General features: G+C 34.0%; 1 protein-coding gene across 1 annotated transcript; it reads right to left on the reverse strand.

The window, feature by feature from the left end:
- Nucleotides 1–8,362: 8,362 nt before the first annotated feature.
- Nucleotides 8,363–9,479, reverse strand: LOC136220356 (ethylene-responsive transcription factor 13-like). Its single transcript, XM_066008163.1, has one exon. It carries the CDS (start codon nt 9,385–9,387, stop codon nt 8,461–8,463), a length of 927 nt encoding a protein of 308 aa, XP_065864235.1. The 5' UTR covers nt 9,388–9,479; the 3' UTR covers nt 8,363–8,460.
- Nucleotides 9,480–26,760: the final 17,281 nt, after the last annotated feature.

The following is a 26,760-nucleotide window of genomic DNA, read 5'->3' on the forward strand; positions in this document are numbered from 1 at the left end:
GGTATGAATAAATGCCATTAACTTCCTTCGATATATTACTAATTTCATGTGACTCATTTAACTACATTATATTCTTTAGTGTAATTTTCTTGTTCTTATGAAACAATGCAATGTCATATGCACAATATTGATCTAGTATATTTTTTTCTTGAATTAACAAATCAACTACTACAGGAAGATGAATTCTCAATTTTTTTATATTGAAATGTGTACATTTTGGAAAATTAAGGAAAAAAATAAAAAATTCATTTGCGTCGGCCCCTTAGAGGGGCCGACACAAATAATCCAACATTTTCATCGACCCTCTAAGCGGCCGACGCAAATAATCAAACATTTGCATCGACCCTACTAAATGACTGATGCAAATAAAGGTATCATTTTCATCGGCCCTTGTAAGGGGCCGATGCAAGATAAACTCTTTTGCATTGGCCATCAACCGATGGAAATATATTTGCATCGAGGGCTTTTGCATCTCACTATGGCCAATTCAAATGCCTCTAAACGGTCGATGCAAATCACATTTTTTCAACGAGTGTACAACTAGATCCTATATGGTGAAGTCGGGATATCGTATGATGGCTAACAGGAATCTGTATCACTCTCCTTCTAGCTCGGACATATCTTGGAATAAACTATTGGCTCATAATATTCCTTTAAAAGTCAAATTCTTCATATTCTGTTGTTGCAGTAACTGTCTTCCTAACTGAGCCAATCTTTTCATAAAAGATATGCCAATGCAAAATGTTTGTGTAATTTATAACTCGACGCCATTGCATCCATAACTATATGGATTGTGATTTTGTGTTGGAATGTTGGAGCAAATAGGGATTGATCTTATCCTAATCGATTTTGGCTTCTTTCATGATTGGTTTTCACGTATGTTTGGAAATGGGAGAAGGGATTCTGATAGTGAGAAGGTGTGTATGGTCACATAGGAGATTTGGAAGTAGAAAAATGAAAAGCTTTGGAATCGCCGCCTCCTCCCAATAGTTGAAAAAGGCCATTTGCATCGGCTGTTTAGGGCCATTTGCATCTGTCATAGCATGATACAAAAGCCTTCGATGCAAATGTATTTGCATTAGCCGATGGCCGATGCAAAAGAATCGATCATTTGCACCGGTCCTTAGTAAAGGCTGATGCAAATGTTCAATCTTTTGCATCGACCCTTTGGTAGGGTGAATGCAAATGTTTGATTATTTTTGTCGGCCCCTCTAAGGGGTTGACGCAAATGAATTTTTTATTTTATTTTTCTGAATTTTCCAAAATGTACACATTTCAATATAAAAAAAAATGAGAATTCATCTTTCTGTTGTAGCTGATTTGTTAATTTAAGAAAATATATACTAGATCAATATTGTGCATATGACATTGCATTGTTTCATAAGAACAAGAAAATTACACTAAAGAAGAATATGTATTTAAATGAGTCACATGAAATTAGTAATATAATCAAAGGAAGTTAATGGTATTTATCATCTGGCAGCTGCAGCCTCAGTAGATGGTGTAGTTCGACTCTCTGCCACTTGTCCATTGGAATCATGACTAACTGTGTCGACCTTCTCATTGTTGTCTCTACTTCTAGGAGATTCATTCTCACTATGGACTAAAGAAGCAGTGCTGCAAGCCCAACATCCCATCAACTTCAGAAGTTATAAGGTCGGTTGTTCGAATAGTGCCTCATGGTTCGGTATCTTCCATGGTTTTTTTAATTCTCAACAGGTTTATTCGATTGGCAGTGATTCAACACATCAAGAGACGGTGTCTGGACGCCCTCGTCCCTTTTCTAAACATGCGATTCATCATCGAATTGCATCGTATCTCTAACTAAAGAGCCACACTTGTTCAAATCAATATTCGTATCACCATAAAGTCCAAGGCTTTCGGTTTCAAGAACTTACTATGCTCTTATGGTCTCTTATTCCAGGACAAGAGCCGTGCCAATGGCATCAATGTCAAAATCGAATCCACCATTAGCATGATGGATATAACTTATGAATTCTTCCTCTTAGGTATTTTCTTCTCCACCTTGACTTCTTATATCACAATCACGCTTTACAGTGACTTGCATCGACGTCGCCTGAAGCAACTTCCTGGCTTCCGTTACACCTCTGAGCTGCAGCAGAACAAGTCTTTGCACCTCTATAAACAGTTGAATTTCTGAGATATGACTAGCCATATTCTCAATAGGTTCATTCAGGCCGGTATCTAGAGATGTGTTCTCTTAATTTTCCTCATCTTTGCATTGCTCTCAATTGTTCCTGCTGCTTTGAAAAAAGTGCTAATATTTCCTCAGTAGTGGAATAAAATGCCCTTAAATGTGTCTCCATGCATTGTAGAGTACAGAGTCGGCTCTAGGGGGAGGCCGCATAAGCGCCTAGGGCCTCCGATCGATTTTTTTTTTCAAATTTAATAATTATTAAAATTGACATGGTTAAAAATATGTAGACTTGGACTTATAACAAAATGTATTGCTAGGCTGAATAGTAAAGGCATAGTGCAGCTATTTGTGATGGTGTGAGTTTGATACCCAGAACTGTATGTTTTGGTTCTCATTTTCTATTTTCTTTTATTCCTGATTTTCTTAGTAATAAGAAGAATATGTTTGTTATTAGTATATAAAGTTTTTTCTCTTTATTTCTCATATGTTTTTATTATTATTATATCATTTTAATAATTATATTTTAATAATTTTAATTTTTTTCTTAAACCAAAATGTTAATATATATTCAATCTAAAATGACTAATGTATATTGATTTACTTGTTACAATATATTTTAGGACATAATTAATTTTCACTAATTTACTCATGCTATTGAGTTAATTACATAACAACTTGTATCGATCAAATTTTTTATGGTAAGTATTTTTACAAAATCAAAATGAAAATTATAATTTAGTAGGGCAACAATTTATGAGAAGGCCCGAATATTTATGGACCACCGCAAATCATTTCTTATCCTTAAAAATAATTTATGTTTTTTTGGGCTTATATATGGAATAAGCTCGGTATTTGAGTTTTATGACATGATTTAATAAAAAATAATTTTTTTTGTAATATACATATTGAGTTAATTTCATAACAACCTGTACCGACCAATTTTTTTTATGTTGAATATTTTTACAAATTCAAAATGAAAATTGTAACCTAGTAGGACAATAAATCATCAGAAGGCTCAAATGTTTATGGACCGCCCCTAAACATAGGCCATGAGTGCGACCGTCTTGGACCTAAGCTAAAAGGGTCTCAAAATTATTTTTTATTGTATATATAGTAATTTTTTTAAATGACCAATTAATATGATATTTTAGATCTAAAATATGTCCAAATTTCTATTTTAAACTTTTAAGTACAGTTTTTTATTATTATTAAGAGGTTCTTTATCTCTTTTTTCTTTGTCTAGGCCCAAAAAAAAAATCAGAACCGGCCCTGCCCAGGGCCTCTAAAATACTGGAGCCGGCACTGGTAGAGTAGAGACAATTACATAATACCAACATTATAGTAGTTTACTTCTATACAATGATTTTATATTGACTAAAATATAATTCTAAAAATAATCCATGGGTTCGCTGATTTGCAGATGTGTGTCTATAATTTTGTTATCGACATTTGCAAAACCAAAGATTTTTAGGTTGACACTTCCAATTTAACTGTTGTTGACCTTAAAATAATTATTTTAAGGAAAAATTATAAAACTAGGTCAAATTGGAGGCCCATTTACATATTTAACCCATTTACTCAACCTACACATCTAGACTGTTTTTGTGTGACTTTCCCATAATACCCCTAACCTTCCCACTTCCCACCAGTCGCGAACGGTCGCTCCCCCTATCTCCTTGGTTACGCGAAAAGTTGCTCCTGCATTAATGATTTGAAGACTTTTGATCTTCCTTTCTTCCTTTAAATTGCACGAAATCTGCACCATTTCGTCAAAATCACAATGAATTTCTCTTTTTCCCCTCTTCATCTCTTGATTCTGCAACTTCCTAACCCTAAAAAACGAAGCCATGGTTCTTCATCTTCCTGTTCGTAACTTAGTTTCTTTCGTCTTGTTACCATATTAGAAATGGTTATTCTATGTTATTTTCTTCATTTTCCCTATGTTATCATATTGTTATTGTCGCTTTTGGGGGTGAAAGGGGCGAAAAATGTAAGTATCTATTGTTTTTTCTGCATTTTTTCATGAATTCACTTTGCAATCGATGGATTCGTGAAGCTCTGCGAAGAGAAATAGTCTGGAAAGTGACGATCTACTTCGTGAAACGATGATTTCGTGAAGATCTGCGAAGAGAAAGAGTCTGAAACGTTTGGATCTACCTCGCGAATCGATTAGTTCGTGAAGTCAGCGAATAGATCATGACGTTTCAGTCCTCATAGACTTCGCGAAAGCATCAATTCACGAAGTAGATCGTCACGTTTCAGACCTCGCATACCTCGCGAAAAAATCGATTAGCGAAGTAAAATCACCTCTTTTCCTGCACATTTACATTCACATGCTTCACTAATCTTCATTTCGCGAAGCCAAAATCGTCTTTTTTCTACCTAACACGATTAATTTTTTCTGAAGGTTGTTGAATACGTAACATCCCTTTTTGGAAGGCGGCGTACTGGGCTTCAGGGGAGATGATTTTCCTTCATGTATAGGGATGAACTTCCCTCAAGATTGACACATTCACTCCTGAAATGGTTCGTTAGGAGAGATTGTGCCAATTGGGTGCACCATGGGACACGTCCATCTTATAGTGCCAATCTTCAAAGTGAACCTAACTAATCCGGTACCAATTTTGAATCAGATGAGTAATCTTGGTGTGCAACGTGAGACACGTCCATCCCAAAAGGTCTGGACTTCCATTTCCAAACCTTTTGGGATGGATGTGTCCCACGGTGCACACCAAGATTACTTATCTGCTTCAAAATTGGTACCAGATTAGTCAGGTTCACTTTGAAGTGATTTGTTAGGAGTTTATTATGGCAATCTTGTTGTAAATTTTGATAATGTTATAATTTTAATGTTGTTATTATGGCAATTTTTTTGTAAATTTTGATAATGTTATGATTTTAATGTTAGAATCCGTTGTTGTTTGCCATTTTTTGTTATATACCACTTCGCGAATTAGCTTCAAAACATATCCAGGTTTCGCATATGCGAACTAAATTCATCAAGTGAACCAAACTTTAACTTCGCAGGCTTCGCATATGCGCACTAAATTCATCAAGTAAACCAAACTTTAGCTTCGCAGGCTTCGCATATGCGAACTAAATTCATCAAGTAAACCATACTTTAGCTTCGCAGGCTTCACATATAAACCCAAACATTACCTTCGCAAGCTTCGCATAATATGGAATCTGCGAAGTTAGACAGGAGGGGGCGAGACGTGCGTAAATATTGAGGGCATTATGAGAAAGTCACACAAAAACAGTCTAGATATGTAGTAGGTTGAGTAAATGGGTTAAATATATAAATGGGCCTCCAATTTGACATAGTTTTATAATTTTCCCTTTTTTTTAAAGAATGATTGATATTTTAAGCAACTTTAATTCTTCAATTTTTTAGTTTTGAGGTCATTTAAGTGTTATTTGGTTAGGGGAGAGAACTTAGATGTTTAGAGAGAGAAAACTCCAAAAATGATGATGTTGAAAAATCTAAAACGTTGTTTAATTCTTGAAATTTCTATTTTGAGATTATTATTGGTAATTTCAACCTAAAAGTGTTTTGTTTTGCAAATGGGTGAGAACCTTCCGCCTTGTAAAAAAAAAAAACAATCACAGGTACCAATCTACAAATCAGCGAAACAAATTAGTTTTTTTTTAATTGTTATTTTTTTAATTTTATAAAATGATAAAATATTTTTAAAGAAATAAACCTTTCTTACACTAAAAATTTAAACAATTCAAATATTCGAAGCAGTGGGGGATCCAGGATTTGAGGGAGGGGGGCGCAAAACTCTATGTAATTTTTTTAGACAAAATAGTATTAATTAAAAAAATATACTTTAGTACATAATTGCTATTCGATACAAAATATCTTAAAATAATAAAAAAAAATTCTAATACTTTAGTGCAATTTTACCCCTAATGTTTGTAGCCAAGAGAAATTTTAACACTAACGTTGATAAATTGGATCAATTTCATTAACCTACATAAATGAATAATGCCAAATCAATTCAATCAATTTTTCCATTAACCTAAAATTAAGAATAAACTATCAATCAATTCAATCAATTTGTCCATTAACCTAAAATTAAGAATAAACTATTAATCAATTCAATCAATTTGTCTATTAACCTAAAATTAAGAATAAACTATCAATCAATTCAATCAATTTATCCAATAACCTAAAATTAAAATTAAAGGGGCATAAGTTAACTAACCTGAAATTGATGAGGTTTTGTTGGATTGGAGATGGTGACCAGTCGAAGAAGGAAGAAGGCCGACCGGAGAGAGAGGAGTTCAACCAACCAAAGCTTGGAGGAGGAGAGGAGGGAGCGGCACTTACTGCTGCCGTCTGCCGTTTGAAGAATCGCGAGTCACACATACCTGCTGCCTCTAATACCGATGTTTTTATAAATTAAAAAGCACAAAACAAAACGACGTTGTTTTGAGGGGAACCAAAACGACGTCGTTTTGGAATAATTTTTTTTTCTGGATGAAGAAAGGGAAGAGAGAGGGAGAGGGAGAGAGAGAGAGAGGGGTGGGGGTGTTGGTGGTGGTGAGGGCAAATGCCCCCTATGACGAGAAATTTTAGTATGTGCCAGGCATACCACCTCAGATTTCTGAGGTGGTATGCCACAGCCAATCAAATTTTGACACCTATTAAATTAAAAAGAATTTAATTATTTTAAAATTTTTAATTATTCTCATATCTCAAGTCCCCTCTCCTGCTTGTTTACGGCTGCCCTCAAGCTTATCTCTCTCTCTTGAACACCATGGCCACAAACCTTACTTCTCAGTTCTTCTTCCTTCGCCGGCACCACCATCGAAAAATCGCTAATTTAAATTTCAGCTCTTTCATAATCTCCGTTCCTCTTCCTTCGCCGACACTACCACGGAAAAACCGTTAATCTGAATATCATCTCTTTCATAACCCCTCCTAATCTGAATTCCATTTTCTTTTATATCATCTCTTTCATAACCCCTCCTAACCTGAATTCCATTTTCTTTTATATCATCTTTCTCATAACCCCTCCTAATCTGAATTCCATTTTAAGACCTTCACTGAGTGATTTGAGAAATAGATGAAAGTTAAGGTGGTTGTTCCAAGGACATATTGGTGAAGCTATGAAATTTGAGTTCAAAAGGATATGATTTTCCAAAAAAAAAAAAGAAGAAGGATCTGTTAGTTTTTATTTTTTTGCTTTAAATCTGTAATGAAGTCTCTAACGTTAATGCTGATTTTTTTTTTCTTTTTTTTTTTTGAGAAAGAGTATATTGTTTTACAGGAGGGTTGAGGAAGAATCACGGCACCACCATTACAGGAGGGTAAAAGGATAGGGACGTGGGGAATAAAAAAACAATTTGATATTTAAATTTGTTTTAAATATTTTTTAATAGGTGTTAAAATTTGATTGGCTGTGGCATACCACCTTAAAAATCTGAGGTGGTATACCTGGCACACACTAAAATTTCTCCCCATTTGACCCCCTTAAATCCGCCCTGATTCGAAGGATTAAAGTGTTGAATAGATAAAGTAAATTGTTTAATAATTTAAATATTTGAAGAATTAAACTGTTAAATAAAACAAAAATTAAGGGAATTAGATGCACAAATACCCCTAACGTTTATAGCTATGACCAGTTTTACTCATAACGTCTAAAATGATACAATTTTCTCTTGACGTTGGTAGCCAAGAGCAATTTTATCCCAACATTGATAAATTGGATCAATTTTAGACATTATTATAAAACACAATTTTTTTGTTCTTTATTCTGCACCAATTACATATGAATTGATTCTTAAAAAAATCATATTTTTTATGAATTAATAATTGAATTGGAAATTAATATTTATAAATTCGGTGAAATATTTGAAATGTTTTTATCCAACTCGTACAAAAAAAACTATATTTTTAAAATTTTTTTTTTGTTAAAAGTTTCACATCTAATTATATGTTTGGTGATCTGCTATTAATTAATGATAAAATGACGAATATGTAGAGATTACATTACAAGATTCATGATCGAGAAGATAATTTGATGAATTATTTTTTAAATGACTAAACTTATCAAAGTTAGAGGTAAAATTACTCATTACTATCAACGTTACGGATAAAATTGTATTATTTTAAATATTAGAGTGAATTTGCTTCTTTTTGTCAATTATAAAATTATTTTTTGCATTTTATTCAAAACTAAGGACTAGATAATATATTATTAAAATATAAATTATTTACTTTTTCCAGTAGAAACTTTCAAACCAAATTTGATAGTTCTGAAATAGAAGAGATCGTACTATTTCAGTAAAAATTATGAAAGCGAAGTGTCACATTGCCTAAACTCATAAGCGGATTTCGCCGCCGAATCAAATTTTATCCTACTCCGCTTTGGCTGCGGAGAATCACAATCAATGTCCGTCGGAGAAGAAGAAGACGAACTTGACGATGAAGAAGCAGACAAACTCTTGCGAGAAGAGCGCTTATTCGTGACTCTGATCGGCTCATAATCGTTAGTTCCGATTAAATGCGGAAAGTTGAGTTTCGCTTTAGATCCACGAATTTCAAACGCGGCTCGATCGTAAGCCAGAGCTGCATCCTCCGGTGACTCGTAAGTACCTAACCAAAGTCTTGCTCCATTTTTCTTTGGTTCTCTAATCTCCGCCGCATATTTCCCCCACGGCCTCCTTCTCACACCTTTGTACTGCATTCCTTTAGACGGCGCGCTCTTTGTACGCTCCGCCGCAGTTTTTTTGGGATCAAGTAATGGTGGTTCAACTGCCGGAGAATCAGACTTTCCTGGTGGCGGCGGCGATCCAATACTGTTAATTTCCTCAGTTGTATTGGCGGAATCGGTAAAGGAGAAATAGTCGCCTGTTAGGGATTCAAAATCATCTTGAAGGAGATACTGCTGAATCGGATCCGAATCCGAATCCAGAAGTGAAAAATCATTAGCCATTGACATTGAGCAATCATCTTGGAGTAGATACTGGTGAATCGGATCCGAATTCAGAAGTGAAAATTCAGTAGCCATTGACATTGAGCACTCATCTTGAAGTAGATACTGCTGAATCGGATCCGAATCCAGAACTGAAAACTCATTAGAGATTGGCATTGAGTAATCATCTTGAAGTAGATACTGTTGAATCGGATCGAACGCAGAAAAATCATTAGGCATCTGGTAATTATCTTCAAGTAGGAACTGCTGAATCGACTCAAAGAGATCTAAATCAGTCGTCATTGAGGTATTTTCTGATCAATTTTCACTGAGTAATTTTCTTGCTTGCTGTTTGGCTTTGTTTGGAAAGTGAAATTTGAGTGTGGATATATCTGTTTATATTGGTGGCAATAGATGTATATATATATATATATATATATATATATCTTCTTCTTGTTCATCACCATCTCTTTCATTGAAGTTTCATAATTGAAGTGCTTTTACACGTGTTTATTAATTGGAGCTGTTTATATTTAAATATTAGTAGTTCATAATCTCCATTCCATGTGTGTGTTTGTAGGATTTATTGTTTAATTTAAAAAAAAAAAGGGGAGAGTCTGTTTAGGTTTTGTTTTGGAGTGGTTTAATTATTAAGTTTGTTAATTGCTTACGTCTTTAGTTTCAGCGTTTCCATATTCTCCCATGTGATGAGTAACACACACAGTACTTCATATATCAATGGCAGTCGATAATCTACATATATATTTCCAGGTAAAGTATACTCATCGTCGCCCCCTTAACTTATGCTTTACTTTATCTATGACTTTCGAGCTTTAAAATCTGAAGTAAAAATCTTCCGTTTTGATATTTACTAACACAAAAGTCTATATGGTAAATACCATTATAGAAAGTTGAAAGTTATATTTTAAGAGCATGAAATTAGGACATTTTTTGATTTAAAGCAGTGTTTAGAGAGAGAAAACTATATTATATTGTGATTTTTGGAAAATGAAAACATAATTTCATTATAATGGTGGTTCGTACAATTTTAATTCTTGTACTTCTCAAATTTGAATTTGTTGAAAACGAAGCTAAATAAAATAGAACTTAATCAAGCAAAGATCGAACACAAGGATTTGTTAACGAAATTCGGCAGTTTTGAATTGCTTACGTCTGCGATAGTGATGAACAGTTTTCTTATTGATCGTGTAACTAAAAGATACAGTTTTTACATGTATTTCCGCTCGATGCGCTCCACTCCTCTCACTCATCTCCGCTCCACTCCGGGATAAGCCCCTTTGATATTATGAGTCATATACAACATAATTCATCACTGTCATTTTTGAAATTGTTTACTTTATAAGTGACTTTTTTTTTTTTTTAGTTACTTTTATGTTACTGCATGCTAATAGCAGAGTTGGTACTTTTTGATTTTAAAAGTGAGAGGTTGTCTCATCCTCTTACACGAAAAAATATGTAAAGAAAAAATTAAGAAATCATAAAATATTTAATATATAATTTATGGCTTTGATTTAGGGGAGTTATATTTTGATAAGACTATGTTTTACTACTATGTAAATATAATTTTTTATAAGATAAAAATAGGGTGTTACTGTATACCGCTCCCTTTTTACAGCCCCCGCCCCCCTACATACCCATTATGCCCCTTTCATTATTTCTCAAAAAAATTTTGAAATCACCCTCCTCTCTCTCTTTCTCTCTCCCGAACAAAAGCGCATAAGCAAAAATTATGGATCCGAGAACGTCGGAACACGAAAACTCCGAAGACGAGGTAACAATCTAATGTATTTTTAAAATTTTTTAATTTTGTAGAGTTAATTTTTTTTTAATTTTCGTCAGGGGCGGGTCCAGGACCCGCCCTGTTTTAAGTAGAGACGGGTCCAGCGACCCGTCTATATTAAACCAGGGCGGGTCCTGGACCCGCCCTCATCTAAAGCGGGGCGGGTCCTGGACCCGCCTCCCTTTGAATGTTGGCGGGTCCTGGACCCGCCTGCTTATGTGCAGGAGGTCCACGGACCCGTTTAGCGCCTAATCTGAATATGGATTAGGTTTGAGACGGAATCGATTATATATATTTGCATGTATTTTCAGGAGGCAGCTAGAGTTTGGGTTGGAGACGGAATCGATTATAGTCCTTATTTCATAACGAGCACGTTATTTCAAACAAGTATGGAAGCAATTCAATGGGCGAAAAACATTGCAATAAAAAATGGTTTCGAGCTCGTTATTTCTTCGCATAAACACGGAGGTAAACAAAGTCTTCTGAGATGTTCACGTGGCGAACGGTATAGAGGATTGCCTATTCCTTTAGAAGATGGTTTAAGTAGGAAAACAAAAACTAAAACGTGCGGCTGTCCATTTCGGCTAAAAGTCAGGCAGTTGCAAGATTTTTCGGGTTGGCAGATCGTTGCTAATGCTGGGGAGCAGAGTACGCATAATCATGAAATGATGGTTTATGCGGAGGGACACCGACAGATAAGCGGGCTTAGTCCCGCAGCGAAGCTAATTGTGCGTGACATGAGTTCGTATCAAGCAAAGCCGCGTGCTATTATGATGGCACTTCGTAAGAAACATCCAGAAGATAACCCAACAATAAAGCATGTATACAATTATAGAGACCGGTTGAGGAAGGATGGCTTTGAGGGTAGAGATATGATTAGTCAGTTTTTCCATCTTGCCGTCACGAACAAGTATTATCATGCTTCGCTTGCTGATTCAGAAACTAATGTATTAACACATGTATTTATGGCACATCCAGTTTCTGTTGAATTACTACGGACGTACCACTGGTATATTGCATGGATTCAACCTACAAGACCAACAAGTACAGAATGCCATTCTTTGAAATTAATATATTTTTAAAAAATTATTACTGTACAAGTAGAAATCGTACCTCTGCCGCTGTCAATCTATCAAGACGGAGACGAAAATCTCTCAAACGAGTCTCTGTCCTGGGCTGTTGTGTCGGGATCCAGATACAAGCTCGGGGAGCGTCCGGATGGGGTTTGAGTCCCTCTCGCTGAGGTCTGAAACACGGGAAATACTCGTATATCCACGTCTGCAAAAGAGTCAGACAACCCGCTATCTGTCCACAATCTCCTTTACTAGCAACACCTAGCTGCTGGTATAGGTATGCTAGTGTAGCTGTGCCCTAAGAGTATCCAGCCACATCCTCTACCCCATCCTGCACCTCTAGTACGCACGCGGGTCGGATTCGGTCGCCACTCTTATCTATAAACAAGGTGGAACCGAACATCAAAAACATCCACCCGACGCCACGTCTAGAAGGATGGCGATGTCCGGAACCCTCTTCAATGTCACGCTGGAAAATAAACATTCAACAGTTACTTATAAAAAAATTTCTAAAAGCAATACGCTAAATTTCTAAAAACAACAAGCTAAATCTATAAATATAATCCGCTAAATATTTCTAAAAACAACACTCTAAAGTTCTACAAAAAAAATACGATAAATATTTCTAAAAACAACACGCTAAAGTTCAAAAAACAAAACGCTAACTACTAAATTTCTTTTTTTAGTTTTCTGTCCCGAAAATCAGGATAGAAAACCGACCGGTTTTCGTAGCGGCGGGTCCAGGACCCGCCGCTCTCTCTTGACGGGCGGGTCCAGGACCCGCCGTCAAGCACAACATGGCGGGTCCTGGACCCGCCATGAGTATATTCATGCGAATTTCTGTCCCGATTTTTGGGACAGAAAACTAAAAAAAAAATTAAAAACAAAAAATTAAGTTCAAACACATACCGTAATGATCCCTACTGCTTTTCTTTTACCTCCACGTACAGCCATAATTAGTTCGGGTTCTTTTTCGGGTTTGAATTAATGTGTTTGGGAGTTAGAATGTCAATTTGAACTTAATTTTTCAAATATAAAGGGAAAGGGCAAAATTGTAATTTCAGGACGGTACGTGGGAAATAAGGGGATGGTATGAAGCAAATCACTAAAAATATGTAAATAGAAGAAAGTAGGAAGAAAGAAAACGACCTCCATTTTTTCTCCTAAAAAAGACATAGCAGCTAGAATATTTTTTTTGGCCTTAAAAAAGATTATTTCTTTTTATAGAGATAGGGAGAGTAAGGTTAAATTATTATTCTTTTCCTTACACTCAAAACGTTTACAATACATTTTTCTTGTATGAATTAAGTACGAATTGATTATTTTATTTTTGTGTAGTATTTTTTGTACAACTCAATTAGTGTATTCTATATTAATTTGAATTTAATAAATATATCTTGTATTCCCACAATAAGAAAACTTAAATAATATTAAATTCTTTCTCGTACAATGTTATCATATTAATTAATTTAAACGAAAATCATGTGCATGTGCATTAGGGTCTCCATCTCAAGAGATCTCCAAAACCAATATGTATTTATTCGGTGATTGATATATATTATGATATGAGTGGAGTATAATTCGAAATAATTGAGAAAAAAAAGATAGCTTCTAATAATTGTACTATAATGGAGTGATTAGAGAAAATCAAATTTGTCCTTGTTGAAGAAAACAAATTAATGTTATTTAACCAACTCAAGGACTTTCGAATATTCATACTTGTCAAGCCAATCTCCTTTCAACATTGCACAGTCAAGACGCTCTTCAATCCAATCCAATCACTAGTATCCTTTTCCCGCTCCCACTATTAAAAGTAGCTTCATGGAACCCTCACAATAACCACTTAGGATGAGGGATTTTAAACCTTTTTTCAAAAACCAGCAATAGATCATTAAAATCTTTCATACAACACCAAGAAGATCCCAAGAAGAAGATTGACGAGCACACTCAACCATCCCATAATAACCGGTAAACCGTCTGGGCATACTACCCCATAAATTGACTTCTGCATCACCAAAATTCCGATCAGAATGTAGTATTTTAACCATCTTTGGCAAACTCTAGAAAAGATCTCAACCGCCACTCATTCATTCACAGTCAACACTCACACACCCATGAAACTTATTCTTCTTCCAAGTGCATCTAATCAATTCAGACAGATCGAATCTCAGAAAGAAAAATGATATCAGACTTATGTTGATGAAAATAAAAAAAAGCCCCTACTACCCGTAGATTGCGCAACCAATATCAGTTTCAGACTATTAAACTCATAAGAGAAACCAAACAAAACTTGGGAATATCACTCTTTCTTTCTAAATAGTTATAACAGATTTTTTAAATTTTAAAAAATCACAGAAGCACTTAGTATGGGATACTATTTTTGTATAATGAAAGTAAAATTTATCAACCCTAATAATTTAGGAATTTGAACTCTTGTCCAAAAAGAAATAAACATTATTATAAATAATAATTAAAGTTCTGTATACACATTACATGCATTTAATGATTTTTTTTTGTTATTAGTAATAACAAAAATGAGTAATAATTTATTATATACTACTAAATCTATTTTCTGATTACATATTTGACTTTAACTTCCTGAATTAGTTGACTTTCATGTTTGTAGTTAACTTTTTTTTTTCTTTTTTCAAATCCGTCTTGAATGTGTTTGTGCCTTTAAAATAATTGAAGTTCTTTTTATTGAGAAAAATATATTTTCGTGAAAATAGCATCACGTGAATAAAGCATTTCACGTTGTTTATTATTATTATTATTATTATTATTATTATTATTATTATTATTATATGGTTGCTAATAGAGCTGTAAATGAGCCAAGCCGCTAATGAACGGTTCGGTGATCGGTTTGATAAATGTTCGATGATGTTTAGTTCGATTTATAATAGTTGTTTGAGTACGGTGAAGCTCATCTTGAAAGCTCGCGAGCAGACTCGATTATAGATTCAAGAACAAGCTCATAAAGCTCGATTATAATGTTTATGAACACGCTCATGATTAAACTTGGTTCAATTTTTTTTAATAATTATATTTATATGAAGGGGCAAATGTAAAACAAAATAGTTTTATTTTAACTTTACTATTTTTTTAGATTTCAAAACTATGCACTTTTATATTAAAGAAATTTCAAATTAATCTAATTAATGAATATAGTAAATTAGTTGTTCGCGGTGAAATTTACGAAATGAATTAACAAGTTGTTCGCAAGCAAAGCTCGTGAACAAACTCACGAACTGCTCATGAATAAAATGTTGAGCTCAACTGAAAAAGCAGCACAATCACCAAGTTTCAATTTTTCAGTGCTATTAATAGGACTAGCCACGGCCTTACTAGTATCCATATTAGATTTTGCAAGATTAGACTTACAATATTTCGATTGGGTAAGTAGAAGACCACCGTCCATCCAATCAAGCTCAATTCCCAAGAAAAAAGAAGGAAGACCAAGGTTCCGAATAGAAAACTGATTTTCCAAGAAAGAAACTAATTGTTTCATGAGAGTGAAACTTGCTATCGGTAATGAGAAGATCATCAACATAGATGAGACAGTAAACACAAATAGGTCCCTTAACATAGAAATATAGCGAGCTATCAGTTTTGGAACCTTTGAACCCGAAAAGAAGTAACTTCGAAGTTAACTTCTCATGCCACATGCGAGGGGACTACTTAAGACCATACAAGGACTTGCAGGAGCTTGCAAACAAATTCAGGATGCAACGGAACAACAAATCTCGGAGATTAAGACATGTAAATTGTTTCCTGAAGATCCCCATGAAGAAACGCATTAGAAACATCAAGCTGAAAGACAAACTATTTGAGAGAAATCGCAAGAGCAAGTATAAGTCGAATAGTGGTGGGCTTCACAACACGACTAAAGGTGTCAAAAAAATCAATCCCGGAATGTTGTTGATAAACCCTTTGCAACCAAATGGGCTTTATATCTCTCGACAGAAACACCCAGTGATTAGCAACTTTATTTGCACCAGGAGGAAGGGGGATGAGAGTCCAAGTTCCATTAGCAATAAGAGTGTTATACTTAGACGCCAACGAGGATCTTTAGATGCCTAAGCATAAGTATGCGGTTCAGTAATAATAGTAGTGTGAATTTTGGGTCGAAAAATTCCCGCCTTAGCATGTGTGATCATACGATGAAAGTTGATAGGCTCTTGGAGAGCGAGAACCAATGGAGACACAGCTTCAGTCTCAAGGGATGGAATCGTAGCTCGGGCAGGAGTAAGCACACTGGTGGTGACCTTAACTCATCTACTGGATGCAAAAAGGAAGCAATGACAGTTTTAGAGGTAGAGGTAGAGGGCTATGCATTATCACCAGCTGAACCCGTGGATGACACAGGGGAGGACTGAGCGTCTTCCAGTGAAACTAAATGAGTAGGGGAAACACATTGTGGGTTAGAGCTGGGCGGGGCAGTTTGCCCAAGTGTAATATGTTGCTGAGGTGCAGAAGTGGATAATAATTGGGACGTAATAGCCAGGGTAGGAAGTAATAAAGCCTCTGGATTATGGATTGCCAAGGAGCGCATTTTCATCAAGTCTTGGAAAGGATACACCTGCTCATCGAAAAGAACATGATGTGAGACATAAATTTTATTTGAGACCAGATCATAACACTTGTAACCCTTATGTAGTTTACTATATCCCAAGAAAACACATTTAACAAAACGAGGTTCGAGTTTATGAGCAGTATATGGATGTAACCAAGGATAACAAAGACAACCGAAGATACGTAATTGAGTATAATCAGGTAAAGTACCAAACAGAAGGCGATGTGGATTATCAAATTTTAATGTAACAATGGCAAACGATTGATAACATACACATTCATGTCAAATGCATAAAACAAAAAAGAAGCAGGTAATTTAGCATGATTCAAGAGAGCAAGACCAGTTTCAACAATGTGGCGATTTTTGCACTCAGCACAACCATTTTGTTCGGGTGTGTAAGGACACGAAGAACATTGAACAATCCCATTATCAGATAGATATTTAGTTAAAGCATGAAATTCACCTCCCTAATCGGATTGAAAAGATTGAATAAGAACATTAGTGCAAAAACGAACAAAAGTATCAAGGACCTCTGATTTGCATTTTAAGAAATAAATCCAAGTATATTTGGTGTAATAATAAAAAATAACACATAGTATGAATAACCATCATGAGAGGAAATCGAGCTGGACCCCAAACATTAGAACAAATTAATTCTAAAGGTTGAGTGGCAATAAAATGAGACTTAGAAAATGGTAATGTATGAATTTACTCAAACTACAGTCATCACAAAGAGTACTTGATTTATCAGGGAAAAACAAAAGATCGTTTGAAACTAATAATTTCTTAACAACTAGAATATCGGTGTGCCCCAAACGAGCATGCCAAGTAGATAAAGTAGCAACATTTAATTGAACTGGAAAAGCGAAAGACGCCGATGAAACTGGAAGGTAGTAAAGTCCATCCTTACTCCGGCCCTTGAGGAGTGTTGCCTTTGTTTCCAAATCCTTAATCACAAAAGAGTCAGAAAAGAATTCAACAGAAATACGGTTAGATGTCGTTGGTGAACGAACTGAAACCAGATTATTATTTGCAGAAGGAACAAATTGAACATTTTTACCATTGATATCACAAGAAAAAGAACAAATAGAATGAATATGGAGTTTAGAACCATTACCAAGGTGAACTTGTTCAGGGCGTTGTACTCAGAATGGAGGTGCAGATTCTCCAAATCCGAAGTCATGTGATGAGTTGCTCCGGTATCCATAATCCATTGGCCACTGGTTTGAGATGTGGAGGCATTATTTGATGTAGGGCGGGGGTTGATACGTTGCTCTTTGGGAAAGATTGGGGATGAACAGTTTTTGCAGATATGTCCACGCCCTTTGCAATCATAGCACAGAAGAGTAGAGACATCATAACCGGCTTATTGAGTTTGAGGGAAGGAATTCCAAGTATTCATACGTGGCTGATTGAAATTAGTGGCACCACGGCCAACTCTTTGGTTTTGACCATGACCACGACTCCGATTGGAAGGACCACCACGAGCGGTAAAATTGGCCGTTAGAGGAATGACGGCAGGGGATTCAATACTTGTATCTCGAGCCAATTGAATTTCTTCGCTTAACAACAAACCAAATAATTGATCAAAGGAGTGGTGAAGCATACCAGCTTCGAGAGAACGATAGAAAGGGTGGTACGAAGGTCTAAGTCCAGCAATGATACATGCAACAAAATCATCCGGGCTTATAGGTTTTTGCAAAGCTTCGAGTTGATCAAACAAAGCCTTAGCGAAAACAAACTTCCATACGGAACAGAACCATTCGAAGGAGACGAACTGATGTGAGAGGAGGAGTCGGTCCGAGTTTCTAATGCAGTAGACATCATTATCCAGAAAAGGCACGAAACAGAAAAAAAATAGATAGAATAGGATTGATTGGTGATGAAACCCTAGAAAGCTCTGATACTATGTAAGATAATCAATAGTTGGAGGAACTGTATGTTTCGCTTTGTATTATTCAAGCCATATGGTACATATATATACATGAAGTATTTGCTTTAACCCTAACCGGTTTCCTCCTCAACGTGTATAACTATAAGACTTCCTAATAGTAATATACAAGAGTTCTATTTAATCACAAATACTTCTGATACAGTAATCCTATTTAATCACAAAGACTTCTAATACCGGCATATGTCTATCATGTAGTAATTTATTATTTTATAATAATACGTTAAGTAAAACTAATTTTTTTTTTAAATTTTACATCAATTATAATTTGGGAATGTTTTTAAGTAATAATAATGAATTGGATTATTAATTTTTATTCTTAATTAAATTAATATTTTTATTATTAATAATTAAATTGAAAGTATTATATATATATATATATATATATATATATATATATATATATATATATATATATATATATGGGTGAGATCCAGTGTGACAAGGTTTTAGGGTGTGACAAGTAGCTTATTGTGTGACATAACAAAACTACGTAGTTTTGATGATAATTGAAAAGGGCAATGTGGTAAATTTGTAAATAAAAGGAAAGAGATGATAGAAAAAAATTGTTTTATTTCTTTTCTTTAAAATATATTTTTCCGACATTCCTAACCTCGTTTTTCGAAAATTTTGATACTATTAGACTCGTCTAAATTAGACGGTCATTTTAAGATCCATGAAGCTCAAGTAAAAAAATTCTGATGAACGGAATCCGGATGGGCGTTTTCTGGCGAAAAATAAAGTGCCCAGAAAATTGGCAAAAAATTCCAAAAAATGTAAATCATTATTCTGAGAAACTTTAATTCTTGGGACGAAGCGAGATTTAGTTGGGTCAAAACCGTAAGGAATCTCATTTACGGTTTAGTCCTAATAAAACTTGTTCCTTAATTTTATCCATTTTACATGCTTCAACAATTTGTTGGGTCAAAACCGTAAGGAATCTCATTTTGAGCCAAGAATTAAAGTTTCTTAAAATGATGTTTTACATGTTTTGAAATTTTTTGATAATTTTCTGGGCACGTTTTTTATACTACTTACATTGTTCCGACAGTGTACGAAATTGTTCCAAATCAGTGTACCATTTGTTCCAACATAATACTTATATTGTTCCAACAGAATAAATCAGCGTACGGATTTTTTCAAAAAATAGTTCTATTATTCCAGCATAATACTTATATTGTTCCAACAAAATAAATCAGTTTACGAAATCAGTTTACCAATTGTTCCAAATCAATTTTATTATCTATGTGTTCAATTTCATTTTTGTTTCTTACTATTTAATATAGTATCTTCAAATTTATATTAGTTATATTATTTAGAAAATAATTCTAATTCTTATATTCTTCGAACAGAATAATTATATTTTTCCAACAGAATAGTTATATTGTTTCAACAGAATATTTATATTGTTCCAACAAAATATTGTAACACATAGTGCTGAAAGGTAAGACCAAAAAGTATCCAAAAAATTATCAAAAAATTCTAAAATATGTAAAACATCATTTTAAGAAACTTTAATTCTTGGCTCAAAATGAGATTTCTTACGGTTTTGACCCAATAAATTATTGAAGCATGTGAAATGGATAAAATTAAGGAAATTGTTTTATTGGGACTAAACCGTAAGAAATCCTGCTTCGACCCAAGAATTAAAGTTCCTCAAAATAATGTTTTACATTTTCTGAAATTTTTTGAGAATTTTCTGGGTACCTTCTGTTTTCTCACCGGAAAACGCCCACCTAATCGCCGGATTCCATTGATTTGGGACTAAACTGTAAGGAATCTCACTTTGAGTCAAGAATTAAAGTTTCTCAGAATGATGTTTTATATTTTCTGGAATTTTTTGAAAATTTTCTAGGCATTTGTTTTCTCATAGAAAAACAAATCGCCGGATTCTATTAACCGGAATTTTTTTTACCTGAGCTTCTGGGATCTTAAAATGACCGTCTAATTAAGACGAGTCCAACAGTATAAATTTTTTTGAAAATGAGGTTGGAAAAGTCGGGAAAATGCATTTTAAAGAAAAGAAATAAAACAATTTTCTCGTTCCTTTTTATTTACAAATTTGCCACATTCTTCTGGTTAATTACAAAATTGATCATTGTCACACAATAAGGCTTGTCACACCATAAGAAATGTGCCACATATGATCTCTCCTCTATATATATATATATATATATGTGTGTGTTTCATCTATTGTTTGTTTTTCTTGTGCCTTTAATGATTTTTTTTTCTCATTGTAGTTATTTTCTTACTTTTATGGATTTTGTACTAGGTATAGCCACCTATATTTATATAAGGTATTGTTTTTTACTTTTCTTGTTATACTTGATGTTTTTTTTATCTATAAATGAAATGATGTACGTATTTTATAAAAATAGAAAGTATTATATATATATATATATATATATATATATATATAATAATTATGTTAATAAAATGCGATTGATCTTAACTTTTGATATGTAAATTATGCGCCTTCTATGCTTACTTTATTTTTAACAAAGTAAGATTTACTTTATTTTTTTCTACCATTGGATGAGCTTACTTTGTCAAAGTTCATCACCATCCAATGGTGAAAAAATAAAATAATACTTATTTTGTTAAAAACAAAGTAAGCATAGCCTAACTCATGTAAATTAATAAAAACAGCAAATGTATGTGAATATTAATTTAATGATAATAAAATATTTTATTTTAAAAGATTCTTTTTGTTTGGAGAGAGAAAATGAGAATGGATCGGAACAAATTCACTATAGCAACATCAAAAACAAATAGAAAAAAGACAAACTAAGAAAAATATAGTTTGAGTAAAAAAAAAAGCAAAAAGTATTCTGAGGCTCCTGATCTTTCATTGTTTGGTGCATTAAGCCTTCGATTTTTATTTAGATATATTGAGCCACTGATTTTTCATTGTTCGGTGTATTAAGCTTTCGATCTTTCATTTAGACACATCGAGCCCTTGATCTTTTATATATGGGTGTATTAGACCCTTCCATAAATCAATTCATATATGGATGTATTAAGGGCCTGTTTGGTTCAACTGTTAGCTAATAGATGTTGTTGTTGCTGTTAGCTGTTTGCGGTTGTAGTAAGCTGTCTATTGTTGATGTTGGTTGTTCGTTATTAGTTGTTTAATTATTAGTGTTTGGTAAATTATACTGAACTGTTGCTGTTAGTATTTATTTCTAACATGGACATGTTTTAAATTAATCAACAAATAAATCTATAAAATAAAAAAAAATGTTTTATACAGATTAATAAAAATAATTTATATAAAAAATAAAAATTTATTGAATGCAATAAAACCTTCTTTTTCGATAATTTTATTCTAGAAATAAAAATAATGTTAAAAAGGAAACACATTTTGTGGAAATAAGAAAGATAATTTTATCAATAACAAGTAACTACAAACATATGTCCATGAAAAGCTATAAAAAGAACTTTTCGTGAAAAGCTCCAAAATGTTGCAGTGTCCAGAGAAAATATTAAACGCTTTTGTTATATAAATCTAACCAAACGCTATATTTCCTGCGGTTTGTAGTGAAATGCTAATAATTAAACAACTAATAACAAACAGCCAACAACAACAACAGATAGTTTACTACAACCGCAAACAGCTAACAACAAAATCAACATCAACATCTATTAGCTAACAGTTGAACCAAACAGACCTTTAATGCACTCATATATGAATTGATTTACGAAATGGCCTAATGCACCCATATATGAAAGATCAATAGCTGAATGTGTCTAAATGAAAGATCGAGAGTTTAATACACCAAAAAATGAACGATCAGGAAGTCAATGTGTCTAAATAAAAGATCGAGATGCATTAGACAATGAAAGATCAGGGGTCTCGAGATGCTTTTTGCTAAAAAAAAAATGAGGTTAATTACATTAACTATCACTGAAATTTAGAAAAGTTTCAAAAAGGTTAATATACTTCATTTTGTTTTAATATAGTGATTTTGAAATTTCTTTTCCAATAAAGTCATTTGAACCATTTCCTGACAGAAAAATTACCTGATCAATAGCATGATAGCTATGTTGAAAAAGATTATCTCTTATGTATGACATGACAGTCATAATAATAAAAGAAAAACATATTTATTATTTAATTAAGGCTTAATACATCATTTGTTTGTCCAAAATGGTTGATTGGCCCCCTGAACTTTGAAAGTGTCTCGATTAGCTCTCTGAACTTACATAAAATATTCAGTTAGCCTCCTGAACTTGCATAAAATGTAATCAATTAATCACTCGGTAGTAAAAAAATAAGTTAAATGCGGAAGATATGTTACACGCATCTTGAAAAAGTAAAACGACCAAAATCGGGGTATGCGATTATAATATTAGAGAAGAAAATGTTTTATAGTTGAATAAGTAAGAAATTCTTTTTTAACATATTTTAATATATTTTGTGAAGTATGTAATAACATTCTAAGACACTTGTAACATATCTTCCACATTTGACTTACTTTTTTACAACCGAATGATTAATTGATTACATTTTACGGAAGTTTAGGAGGCTAACTGAACATTTTATGCAAGTTCAGAGGGCTATCGAGACACTTTGAAAGTTCAGGAAGCCAATCAACCATTTTGGACAAGTTCAAGGGGGCAAATAATGTATTAAGCTTTTAATTAATTTAACTCGAAATCGTCATTTAGAAAAAAATATATTTTTTCATTTGTTTTGCTATCAAATAGATGGTATACACTTAGTTATTACATTTAAAAAAATTCTTTACAAAGGATTATCATGTCACTATTGAATATATTTTTTTCTAAATGAATTAGTTACCCTAAATTAATTTTATTTATTTTTTTAAAACTTACTCTAAACTTCCGTTATTATTGATACATTTACCCAACCAAAATAAAGAAATTACATTTACCAAAAAAAAAAAAAAAAATTGTTAGAGATTATCTAAATGTATATACCACTTAAAAGGGAAAAAAACTACATGCCTTGATAATATCTAATTTTAGTTAAAAAGAAACAGAAAAAGGGGTAAGAAGTACAAATAAATTAAAAAATCTAAATCTAAAAAAAAAAATTAAAAAATCTAACATTTGATTCGCTTAGAAGAATGCAAAACTGTATCCGGCGACCGGCGTTTAGGGCTCACTCTTACCGGAAACTGATAATCACTAGTTCCGATGAGATGAGGAAAATTAAGCTTAGCTTTAGCGCCTCGCATCTTAAAAGCAGCTTGATCATAAGCTAAAGCCGCATCTTCAGGTTTCTCATAAGTCCCAAGCCACACTCTAGCTCCATTCTTCTTCGGATCTCTAATCTCCGCCGCAAATTTTCCCCACGGTCTCCTCCTCACTCCTCTGTACGACCACCCCTTCGGCGACGACGCGTTCTCCTCACGGGCCTCCACAGCTCCTCCTTCTGCCGCAGTCGAAGCAATAATTTCTAGATCTAGATCTTCATGGAGATTTGCGATTTCGGCTGAATCGAATTGATTGGAATCATCGAATTCGGTGAGTAATGAATCGCAGAAGCTGATTTCGCGATCTTGTTCTGTGTTGTTGATCGGAAAATAATTGCAGGTATCGTTGAAATCCAGAGTAGTAAAGCTTGATCGGTGTTCTTCTTCTTCGCCGGAATTAATCTCTGGAAAATTGTTGAGTGTTTGAAGTTCGTCAACGAGAAAGAAGTGTTGAATTGATTCGAAGAAAGTCAAGTCGTCATTATCATAATCTGAGGTATTTTCTCCTAACATTCTCTTGCTATTTTGTTTTCAATCTGTTTTTCAGATTTTTGAATGAGACTATTTGAATGTGATGTGTTCATATATATATATATATATATATATATATATATATATATATTCCTGTTTCGAGGAAACATCACCACAAAGCACCAATTTTCACGTGGTTTAATCTGTTTTTTCATATTATTATTTTGATCGTTGGCATCATCATCTGTTTTATTGTCATTATAATCAGATAATCATTTAATCAGTTTTTGTGGGAATGATTATAATCATTTAATCTGTTTTTGTGGGTTTAATATTAGCTTGATTAGGGAGTTTTATGATATCTTATACTCAGGTAGGCTCCAGGGATGCCACCTAGGGAGCCAATGGCGAATACAAGATTAGACGGTCGCTTTTACTCGTGCCTAAAATTGTTTTTTTGTTTATTTTTTTTTCCAAATCGAATTATTTCAATTTTTTTTTTTTTTTTGTATATATATGGGTTATTATCTAAGTGGTTTAGAACCAATTTTTAAGTACTAATTTAAAAGTAAAAAAAAAAAAAATTTAAAGAGAACCTAACATGCAAAAATTTTGGTTATAAAAAAGCTTAATAGACACCCAACCCCCTAAACTTGTAACTTTTTTTCACCTGGCCCCCTCAACTTAGAGGACAACCTCTCAACCCCCTCAACTTTCCAAAAACATCACATACAACCTTTTACACCCTTATGTTTGGTCAAAATATTGACCCGTATAGAAAACGCGTTTGACTGTTGACCACACTAATGCCACGTGTCATTTTTTTATTAAATTTTTCCAAGTGATTATTGTAGCGAGGTGTTGTCGTTGTTTGTCGTCGCAGCCTTATCGAGATGCTGAGGTTGGCGGTAGTCGTCATCGAGGTGAAATCACTTGGAAAAATTTAATAAAAAAAGTGACATGTGGCATTGGTATGGTCAACAATCAAGCGTGTTTTTTACACGGGTCAATATTTTGACCGAACATAGGGGTGTAAGGGGCTGTATGTGATGTTTTTGGCGAGTTGAGGGGGTTGAGAGGTTGTCCCCTAAGTTGAGGGGGCCAAGTGAAAAAAAGTTACAAGTTTAGGGGGTTGGGTGCCTATTAAGCCTATAAAAAAACATGCCAACTTTTTTGAAATTTGGAAAAGCAAATTTAACATTTACGTACAAAATAGTACAATTATAAGTCTCATGACGATATTATTTCAACGTCATTAACAGTGGATGATTTTTTTTTTTTTTTGTAATAGGAAAGCCTTATTGGATGATCGGAATGTTAGAGGTTGAAAAATAGTCAGAACATAAAATTGCACATAAAGCAAAAACTCATATTTCATTATGAGGCATAAAATTCTATTGTTTTGTACTTAAGATTTAAGTAAATTTTCATCCAATAATCATAGGGATAAATTTGTACTTAATCTAACAATAATATATCAATTAATTATTTTATTGACTTCAAATTCCTAAAAAGTTTGATCTTAGTTTTTTTATTTAGTAAAAAATTAATTATATTTCATATATGTATGATAACTCGGGGAAAAATCCTTGATCGGAGCACTTCCCTGTGAGGCGCCGTTGGGATCGGCCGGGGACACTCCGATGCCAAAGTCAGTAAGGAAGATCAAGAGAGCAAACTGAATTGACAAAGGGTAAGTAAAAGTGTACCTTGATAGCCTAGGGATGTAGGCTATATATAGCTAGGAAGTCGTAACCTTCAGCAACTAGAAGGTCTCCATTAATGCTCCATTAATGGCGGTTACTGGTTACCTTTAAGCTGGCGGTTACTGGTTACCTTTAACCTGGCGGTTAGCTAATTGATAGCTCATTAATGGTCTTTATGGCCGAGTCGGCGGTTAGCCGTTACTGTGATGAATCAGGTGAAAGAGGAGATTCGCCTCATAGGTTCGCCAGCGGATCTCACTAAGCTGAACCGTGGAGATCTGCCATCCGGTTCTTCTTGCGGCATTCTCAAGGTGAATATCCATTTTGGTCCTTGGGATAATATTCTGTCAGTAAGATGAATATCCCTTTTCGTATTCTTTGATCCGTCAAGGCGTATGTACGCTCTCCTTGAGAGCTATGGCGGGTCTCCGCTACTCGCTCTCATCGGGCCTATCTCGTTATGGCGTATCTCGCCATGGTCCACGTGGCGTGGCATAATGCTAGAGACTCCTTCTTTTTCATCATTATTTGCATATTCTCCCCTGCATTAATTATCATTAATTCCACATTAATCATGTATAAATATCTCTTTTAGAAGGAATAATGGTTTGCCATTATTTCTATTAATTTTCCCTTATTCCTTATTCAAGAATAATTTGGGTTGTTATCAGAAGCCCCCCCTAAAGGTATAAAAAGCTCTTTAGGGCTGTCTAAATGGTGTTTTATTTTTCTATCTTGGAGGAAAGTGGACCCGCCCTAGATGGGGGATCATATATGGAAATGATGCGCCTTTTGGGGCTTCCTTATGCGGGATCTTATGAACAAGATCTGCCCTATGTGGGATCATATATGGATATGATACGCTTTTAGGGGATTTTG

This window comes from Euphorbia lathyris, chromosome 2 (genome assembly GCF_963576675.1).
Source record: "Euphorbia lathyris chromosome 2, ddEupLath1.1, whole genome shotgun sequence".
NCBI lineage: Eukaryota > Viridiplantae > Streptophyta > Magnoliopsida > Malpighiales > Euphorbiaceae > Euphorbia > Euphorbia lathyris.